Below are 10,080 nucleotides of genomic sequence, written 5' to 3'. Positions count from 1 at the left end.
TTTTGTCTTAAAATAACGCGTTTGTTACATCCCCGAAGTAGCATCTCAGATTTTGTAATAAGTAGTTGTATGGCAACATCAAAAATTTTTAATAATTTAGGGATAACTAGTTGGTATCCTTCATTTCAGATAAAAAAACACAATGTTTATTCCCACAGTTGCAAACATTCTGTACACGGCAAACTGCTTTAATTATGATAACAAATCTCATTTCGAAATGTTATCCTTTTTGACACACGATTAATTAGACAAGTTTTGTTCTAATAATCCATTTTCAATGGAATACAGTAGTTCTAATTAGAGAATATATAATCTACCATTTATATTAAGTGTGGTTAAAAAAACGCAATTTTATATTTGAGCTTATTATTTTCTAGTTGCCCGATTTTCTTATATCTTGGTTTATTTGAAATAAAAATAAACATGGTAATAAATGAAGTTAGTAGATAATTAAAATAAAAAAAACTAAGTAGGTTTAAATAGAGCTGGGAAATGTTTGAAATCACTATGTATAATTGTCTTAACGAAAATCGGAAATCTTATAATTTAATAACCCTTTAAAATCTAAAAAAAGTACATATAAATTTAATTATATTATTTTTATTACAAATTTAAAAAAAAAATAAAAATGTACACAATGTTTTCTGTAGAAAATTCATTGTGTAGGTAAACTTGGTAAATCCAAATAAAAAAAAACAAAATCGTAAAATGAATTAATTTTGAGCACTTTGTATAAAAGAAACAGGGGAATGAACATAAAATGTCAAATCAAACCTATTCAATTAACTATTGAATTTTTATTTTAAAAATAAAATAGATGAAAAATTCTTACATAAAAAAATTAATTACGTTAAAATAGGGCCGAGAGTTTTTCGAAATCAGTGTCTTAATGCAAATCATAAATTTTCTAATTTTTCAAATACTTTAAAAGTCTGGTATCCTTAAGAGGAATATAATTGATTACTTTTATTGACAATTGATAATTAGATTTATTCATTCATTAATTGATAACATGTTTATTAAGTACTATTTCTATTTTTAGAATATAAAAGAGAACATTAAAAAAAAATATCGTATACATGTTTTATGTGAAGAATTCACTGTTTATTAGACAATCCCAGTTCATTCATTTTAACAAAAAAATGTTAAAATGAATTAATTATTTTCAATAAACTATTTTTTTTATTTAAAAAATAAAGTTATATGTATCCAATATAATTTAGAAGACACATTTGGCTTATCATATAAAACACAATTAAAACACACAAACATTTCTATTGTATAACGGGTTAGGAAGGGCGAGAAGACTTTTCTCCACAAGTGAAAATGCTAATCTTTTGTCAAGAGTTATGCATTTCGATGAGTTCACTCATCATCATCAGAATCTAAAATTTATTTTTTCTTTTCAGAGAAACACATTAAAATAACAAACAGTAAGTTAAAATTAAAAGGTACAACAAAAATTAACGAAATTACAAATAAAACTTTCTTGTTTCTTGTTTCTTGTTTTCTGAAGAGAAAAAATAAATTTTCTTTTCAGAGTCTGAATATGATGAGTGAACTCATGGAAATGCATAACTCTTGACAAGAGATTGGCATTTTCACTTGTGGATAAAAGTCTTTCCGCCCTTTCCAACCCGCTATAATATAGCCACTCCACTTTTTAAGAATGGACTTCTACTTAGGAATAAAAAAAAATTCGATTGTATATTATATATTTCATATGACCGAATATACTAATAAATATGTTATTCTGAAAAAACTGTAAAACTAAGTGTAGAAGTTACTAATAATCACAATTCTTATTTTTACATAAAAGGATTAAGTTATGCCATAGATGACATAATAAAACTTTTACACAAACTTTACTTAATTTATGCTAGAATGATCAAAATAAACCGTATCAGATCTATCACAGAAAATAGGATTTCGCCTATATTGCCCTAATACCTATATGTATATTATAATCATAAAACAAATAAGATATAGAAAAATACAGGTACGAAAGTTGACTTTTTTTTTAAATTGTAATTATCCTTTTTATTCAATACTAAAAAGGCGAAAAACGTCTCTCTTGCTTATTTCGTATAAATGCACTCCATTTTACTCAACTATCCGACAAATTTTGAATATCTACTTAATATCCTTAAAATTACATCAAAAATGTTTTTTTACTTATAATTAATAAGGGTTTAGCTTTATACAATTTAACACTTTAAAATTATAAATAAAATACACTTTTTTTAAATCACAGTATGCTAAACATTTTCGTTAATTGAGAAAAAATTAACTGGCAGTATATCTTATACATAACTGTCTGAAATGACCATTTGAGCTGCAATCTATGCGTGATATAATAATAAACCAATCGATTTTACAATTATTTGATATCGCTTCGATTTCCTTCCGTCCAGCCATGCGGCAGCGTGCTCTAGGTAAATAAATCCTCAGCTTGGACCCCATAATGACGCAAATACGGTAGACAAGAGAGATGCCAGAAAGAATACTCAAAATGATAAACCAGAACCAGAGAAAACAGTAGATTTTCTCATTGACGATGTTTAGTGGTAAAACGCAGAGCCAGTCTAGTTTCTGCACGATTCCTGATGAACCGTATTTGCGGAAAATACATTTGGTTACCTTAGGAAACACCCATAGGATCTTCGGGCTCTTCAGGTTCCATTTCAGTTCGTCGCTTCTATATGTGCTGAATTCATCATCCAAGAAGAAGTCCATTAAAAATATTTGTCCTACTACGTTGGCAAAGTTCAGAACCTCACAGATGAAGAAACGAAAAGCATAGAAGTTTTGCATGTTCAAGTTCGTGGTAAAATAGAACGTGTGTGTGTCATGAACGTGGAATAAATCCAACAGTTCGTATCCATAACATTCAGAGGGATTTCATCAACAATATAGTTTATGGGATATCCAATAAACAATATAGTTTATGGGATATCCAATATATTGTCCAGTCCAATATATCTGTCTAAATTGGTTTAATTTTCATGAAAATAAGTCAAGTTGCAAAAAAGATACGACAATATTATTAAACAAAAAATATACAGTATAGTAAAAAACAATTTAAGTAATTATAACCAGCAAGTTGTTGCATAATGGCAACTTTCGAAATTTAAAATAATTTAGGGATGAAAATTAGACGTTGGTGCCGTCATTTCAGGCAAAAAAATTGTTTAACTTTTTGTAAACACACTGTACATGGCAAAATCAACTTAAAGATGTATTTTTTTTTGACAGACGATCTACTAAATTTTTTTTATAATACATTTTTGACAAAGAAAAAAAAATATATTTCAGGTTATTTGTTTCCAGTTGGCTCCGATTTTTTTGTTTTTGGTTTATTTAATAAAAATAAGCAGGTCAGTAAATGAAGTTAAAATTTATGGCATAAAAAAACTAATTTAATGGGGTATCAAAATAAAAAGAATTTAATTGAAAAATTTGTAAATAAAAAAATTAAATGTGTTAAAATAGGGCTGTCGATTTTCAAAATCAGTGCTCGCTAAGCAGGTCATCTCGTGAGAGTTATTACTAGTTTATAAGATCTGATGATGCTTTATTTTAAGCGAAACATTTAACCTTCGAAATATAAAAAATATTTTGAGATCGAGACTTAGCATTTTTATTTTTTCTTTACTTCGTAGGTCTCTTTGAGATAATGGTCGAGTTCTTTCAACCCGATTTCTTTGCTTTTGGTTTATTTGAAAGAAAAATAAATAGGGTAGTAAAAGAAATTAGAATTATTAATATAAAAAAAATAATTTGATGGATAATCAAAATAAAAAGAATTTAAATGACAAATTTAAATAAAAAAAATTAAACGGATTAAAATAGGACTGGAGTTTTTCGAAATCAGTGTATAAAATTTTCTTAATGAAAATCGTAAATTTAATAGTTTTTCAAATATTTTAAAACGCTGGTATTGTTTAGAGGAATGTAATTGATTACTTTTATTAGTATTTGATTAGATTTATTAATAATTCAATTATTGAGAACATGTTTGTTAATACTATTTTTATTTTTCAAATATAAAAAAGAACATAGTCTCTACTATAAATTTAAAAAAATATATATATATGTAAAAATGTTTTCTGTTAAGAAATCAATCTTATAGTTAAACATGTTTAATCTAAGTTATTTAAAAAAATCTTAAAATGAATTAATTTTAAGCACCTTGTATAAAATTAAAAGGGTAACGAAAATAAAATGCCAAATCAAATCTTTTCAATAAACTATTTTATTTTTATTTTAAAAATAAAATTATATGTATACAATACAATTTAGAAGGCACATTTGGCTCATCATATAAAACACAATTTGAACACACAAACATTCCTATTGTATATGATTTATTAAGTCCGAATATACTCATAAATATCTTATTCTGAAAAAAAATTTAAAACTAAGTATGGAAGTTACCAATTATATTAAACCTAAACTAATAATCACAATTCTTATTTTTACATTTATTTTTATTCTAGTAAAATTCATTTAAGGGTCAAGTTATGTCATAGATGACATAATAAAACTTTTACACAAACTTTACTTAATTTATGCTAGAATGATACGAGTAAATCGTATCAGATCTATCACAGAGAATAGGATTTCGCCTATATTGCCCCAATACCTATATGTATATTATAATCATAAAACAAATACGATATAAAAAATATACAGGTACGAAAGATGTCTTTTATTTTAATTGTAATCCCTTTCAATGCTTAGAAGGCGAAAACCGTCTCTCTATTGCTTATTTCGTTTAAATGCACTCCATTTTACTCGATTATGCGACAATAATTTAGAATATCTATTTAATATCCTTAAAATTACATAAAAAATGTTTTTTTACTTATAATCAATAAGGTTTTTGTTTTATACAATGATATCCCACAACGGGATTTTAAAAAAATCAGTCGTGTACCTAAAACTCTTTAGAATTATAAGTAAAATCCCATTTTTTTAATAATAGTATGCTAAACATTTTCTTCAATTAAAAAAACAAAATTGGCAGTATATCTTTTACATAATTGTCTGGAATGACCATTTGAGCTGCAACCTATGCGTTATATAATAGTGGAAAAAGGAATTTATTTATCACTAACGTCTATAAAAATTTGTAGTAAAAGAACAGTCTTTTCTGTCATCACAGAGCTTTTCAATTGGTCCTCACATGCACACATGATCGCGTCAAATAATAGGACTTCGTGTTTAATTAAGGCACTGTGTCGAAATTCTCTAAGCGGCTCTTTTGCTTAATAAAAGTCCGTTAAAAAAATTTCAACGTTTCTTACACATTAATATCCTTAGGTTTAGAAGGCATCTTTTTTGCCAGGTCGCCTATGATTTCTTTGAAGATCAGAGGGTCAATGTTTTTGCCAAGTTGGTACAAGATAAACCAATCACCGATTTCGCAATTATCTGATATCGTTTCGATTTCCTTCTGTCCAGCGATGCGGCAGCGTGCTCTTAGTAAATAAAGCCTAAGCTTGGGCCCCATAATGACGCAAATACGGTATACAAGAGAGATTCCAGAAAGAATACTCAAAATGATAAACCAAAACCAGAGAAAGACGTAGATTTTCTCATTGACGATGTTAAGTGGCAAAACGCAGAGCCCGTCCAGTTTCTGCACGGTTCCTGAAGGACCGTATTTGTGGAAAGTACATTTGGTTACCTTAGGAAACACCCTTGCCATAGGATCTTCGCGCTCTTCAGGTTCCATTTCAGTGAAACGCAATACGTCGCTTCCATATGTGCTGAATTCACCATCCAAGAAGAAGTCCATGAAGAATATTTGTCCTACTACGTTGGCAAAGTTCAGAACCTCACAGATGAAGAAACGAAAAGCATAGAAGTTTTGCATGTTCAAGTTCGTAGTAAAATAGTCGATAAGAAGCTTTTTTCTGTCAGATTTGCATTCGTCGTTGACAATAGGGCAGTTTAAGTCTAGAACAAGCATTTTTATTCTGCCACCCTCCCAAGTTTTCCACAGATACCTTGGCACGTAAAAGAGAATGGCTTGGAAAAATAGCACAAAACATACCCACTGATAGTATTTATGGTATTTAACTTCGTCCTTTCCGTCCACGTGACTCGCCACCCCTGGCTGCACCATGTCCATTCCGACGCGTCCCGCCAGCCTATTTGGAATCGTGAACGTGGAATAAATCCAACAATACGTATCCATAACATTCAGAGGGATTTCATCAACAATACAGTCTATGGGATCTCCAATATATTGTCTACTGGTAACCAACAAAGAAAAGGCCACCAGTATTATTACGGTCGCCTTATAATGCAAACGAAAAATGTTGTTGTCGATACATACGGCATCGATTTTTAGCAGCCCCTTGACGGAGCCGAACACGTCAAACATCGCGAAGATTCACTACTCTAATCACTACCACTCACTAATTAAAGGAGGTCAACTTATCGAACTTAATTAATGTGCGTTCGAACAACGGCAACGTAATTTCACCTACTGTGTATTTTAAAGTACTGCGCTCGAAGCAGCAACTGTATCAGCGGAGAACTGGAGATCGGTGAACGCTGCTCGGTCGGGCTGCGCGAGGTTAGAGGGGCAGAGGCGGGGAGAGAAAAGACCAGTCGGTCGGATTGGGCCCCCTCTATCGGAAGACGAGCCTCGTGTCGAGGGACCTGGGAACGAGATTGACGAAAAGAAGTTTTAAGGCCCCCTAGGTAGTGGCCCTTTAAAATTGATGTTACGTATTCCTTCTTCTTGGGCGAGAGGTAGAAAGCTCCGAGCGTATTGCTGCACGTAACCATCAGCGAACAGAAGTCCATATAGTGTTGTTTTTTTGGCTCCTTAAGAATAAATAAATAAACGCGTTTTTTGTTTATGTATGGATGCACGCAGCGCGTTCGAATGCGTGTTTATGGGCACTGTTAATTTTAGCTGACGTTGAGTCGGTTCGGAAGAACCAAATTGCTTATAAATGGCTTTTGTATTATTAATGATTTAAAGATGGGTTTTTTTAATTACGTAAAATGAATTTATTTTTGAAATTTTACAGTAAGAGTATGGCACAAGGGATTCTCCACTCTGTTAATGAGAAGAATAAATGAAAAAGCCCTTTATTATAAAAATAAATTATCTCGTGAGGGACAAGAAAATATGAAAAAAAAGGTAATTTTTTTCCTTTTCCTTTACGAATTGGTTGAAGTAACAAATCTGAAAAAAATCAACAAAGTAAAAATTCATTTGCCGGATTTGAAGGATTTTTTGGTGCGGAAAAAAAATATTTTACAAAAGTTAACATTAAAATTATGAAATGCTTTTTTAGTACCAAGTAAATATCTCTGTTGCAAAATCAGTTTCAAGCTGGTATAAGTTTTGATAAAAAAAGGTTGGACATGAATTTAACTAAAATATTTAAAGCAGTCCGTCATAAATTATTATTTGAGAATCATTAAATTTAATAAAGAACTATTATACAGTATGGATCTTAATCGTCCCTCTAATCTTTTGAATGCGGTTATATAAAATTTTGAAATTTTATATATATATCAAGATACAGGGTGGGGACTAGAACTGGAACAAAATCGCTAGCACTCTTGAAAAAAATATTTCAGTATACTAAAATTTTTTTCCTGCGTTTAGAAATCTTTTAAATTGTCGTACTTAACAGAAAGTTTAAAAATCGAAATTCTTAGGTTTGGATTTGGAAACCGGATGGGAACTCAAAATGAAGTCAGAAATTACTGGAGTTAGATCGTAGATTAGAATTTTGCAAAACTATGATGCATTTAATTGATAATGGTCAAATACTTTTAAACTGGATGCTATTTTCAGACAAAGGCACTTTATTATTAATGGAGAGGTACGTAGGCAGATGCTGATGACATTAAAAGTTTAAAGTTTAATATTATGATATGGTATTTGGAAATGTCTATAGCATAGCTTTTCTTTTTAGGGAAACCGGCAAAATTGTCATTACTATGCGAAACAAATTCAAAGGGGGTTATCGAGCAGCATACACATCAAGCCAAAAACTAATGTCTGGGCTGGAATCATTGCGATCGAATTATTGGCCCAATATTTTTTTAATAATAATTTATTGGTGACAGATATCTTCAATTTTTACAAAATACATTGGTACCAGACTTAACACGACTATTTCCTACTGAAAATGGAAAGTTTACCGAAAGAATCTACTTTCAGCAAGATAGTGCAGCTTCTCATGATGCTGCTAATATACGACATCTCTTAAGAATATTTTCCGCAATAGATGGATTGGATGGAAAGATAATCGGACATCCAGCAAGGTTTCCTCGACGATTAGAGAGACATTACACCATTAGATTTTTACCTTTGGAAAAACCTAAAATTCTGTTAGTTTACAAACAGAATTTTATCATCGTTTGGTGTTTTGTCAAGAAGTAAATGGTTTTTATTTTGAACAGATGCTTAATTATTAAATAGTTTTTTTTTTACAAAAAAATTACATATTATCACTTTTTATCATCTTTTAAAACTGTAACAGTATCAGAAATGTTAAATTTAATTTTTTAATAAACTAGATACGTATAATATATATACTATAAACAGAATACGCATTTAAAGTCGTGATATTTCGTTTTTAATTTCAATATCTCTAAACATCTTTTTAAAATTGAAAGTGTTAGTTTGTTGTTAAGTGTTAAAGGGTTAATTTGTTTACAAAAAAAGTACTTCGTTAATTTCCTTTGTAAAAGAACTTTCCAACAAGGTGCCACAAGTGACATCATCCTATTTTAAAAAATTTAGTAGGGTTAGGTTTCACCCTTTCGGAGGGGTTAACAATTTTTTGTTCATTATATTTTTAATAGCCGCCAAAAATCATAGTAGACGTATTTTTGCGTTTTTCGGAAATATTTTTTTCAAGAGCACTAGCAAATTTATTCCAGATAAAGTACCTATCCTGTATATTAATTGTATAGAAGCAGTCTTTAATATCGATACAGTCTGTAGAGCTAAACTAACGACACTAAGCTTCTTTATTCTATAAACTGTTATATGAAGATACGGAGATGGGTTTAAGTGCAATGCAATATTGACTTTAAATAAAATCTATATTGTACTGACGAATTAATAATTAGTTACCTCTTTAGTTGGGTATTACGTCACTATTTAAATAAATCAGTTTAAAAAATATTATATCATACGCTCAATCATTGCAATTTATAATAATTGATCTAATACTCTTATAAAAATAATAATAATAATAAGGATCAAGGATGTAAAGAACAGTTACTTATAGACACTGTAATTATGGAACAAGCAATACAGAAGCATAGAAAGTTATACACCGCCTTTATAGATTATCGTAAGGCTTTCGATACCGTTCCACACATGTGGCTGCTTAAGGTCCTTGAGATTTATAAAGTCGCTCCACCGCTTATCAATTTATTAAAACATATGATGGGTTTCTGAACCACACAGTTGAATCTTAACTGCAGAAATGAAACTTTAGCACAAACAAAAGATCTTCAGAAATACTTCCTCACTATGAGGGAAACCTCTTCTCTTCATAGAGCAGTGCTGCTAGCGGATAACGGATACACACCCTTGAATCTCCGTGCAGGTATAGCAGAACACATTACTGTAACAAGATCAGAGCACACAGCCATTAAAGTTAACATATGGGAGCGGAAGGCAATACACGGAAAGCATCCTCACGAACTTAATGCCGAACATGTGGATTATGAAACGTCGAACTACTGGTTGACTCGTGAAAATCTATTTCCTGAAACTGAAGGCTTTATGATGGCTATACAAGACCAAGTGATTGCTACAAGAAATTACCTTAAGTACATTACTAAAGATGAGAAAGTAATCGACGATCGATGTAGAAAATGCCTGCGCGTACCGGAGACAATTCAACATATAACATCAGCATGCACATCTCTATCAGCTGCCGAATATCTGCACCGACATAACTGTGTGGCAAAAATTATTCATCAAGAACTGGCAAAACTTTATCATCTAATTGGCGAAAGTTGCCCCTATTACCAGTGCAAATCAGAAACTGTACTTGAAAATGACGACTTTCTCCTCTACTG

At 30.6% G+C, this 10,080-nt stretch overlaps 1 protein-coding gene and 1 pseudogene across 1 annotated transcript; both read right to left on the bottom strand.

Annotated features, from left to right (window-relative positions):
- Positions 1–2,286: 2,286 nt before the first annotated feature.
- LOC126736173 (innexin inx2-like) lies at positions 2,287–2,832 on the bottom strand (annotated as a pseudogene).
- Positions 2,833–4,234: 1,402 nt separating this feature from the next.
- Positions 4,235–6,563, bottom strand: LOC126736100 (innexin inx2). Its single transcript, XM_050440312.1, has one exon. The coding sequence runs from the start codon at positions 6,392–6,394 to the stop codon at positions 5,306–5,308; it is 1,089 nt and encodes a 362-aa protein (XP_050296269.1). The 5' UTR covers positions 6,395–6,563; the 3' UTR covers positions 4,235–5,305.
- Between the last annotated feature and the right edge of the window lie 3,517 nt (positions 6,564–10,080).

This window comes from Anthonomus grandis, chromosome 5 (assembly GCF_022605725.1).
Source record: "Anthonomus grandis grandis chromosome 5, icAntGran1.3, whole genome shotgun sequence".
NCBI classification, from domain to species: domain Eukaryota; kingdom Metazoa; phylum Arthropoda; class Insecta; order Coleoptera; family Curculionidae; genus Anthonomus; species Anthonomus grandis.
Note: the sequence above shows the minus strand (reverse complement) of the source record. Positions and strands in the feature narration are given on the sequence as shown.

Coding starts and splice junctions, on each gene's coding strand:
- LOC126736100 (XM_050440312.1), bottom strand. CDS start 6,394: ATGTTTGACGTGTTCGGCTCCGTCAAGGGGCTGCTAAAAATCGATGCC.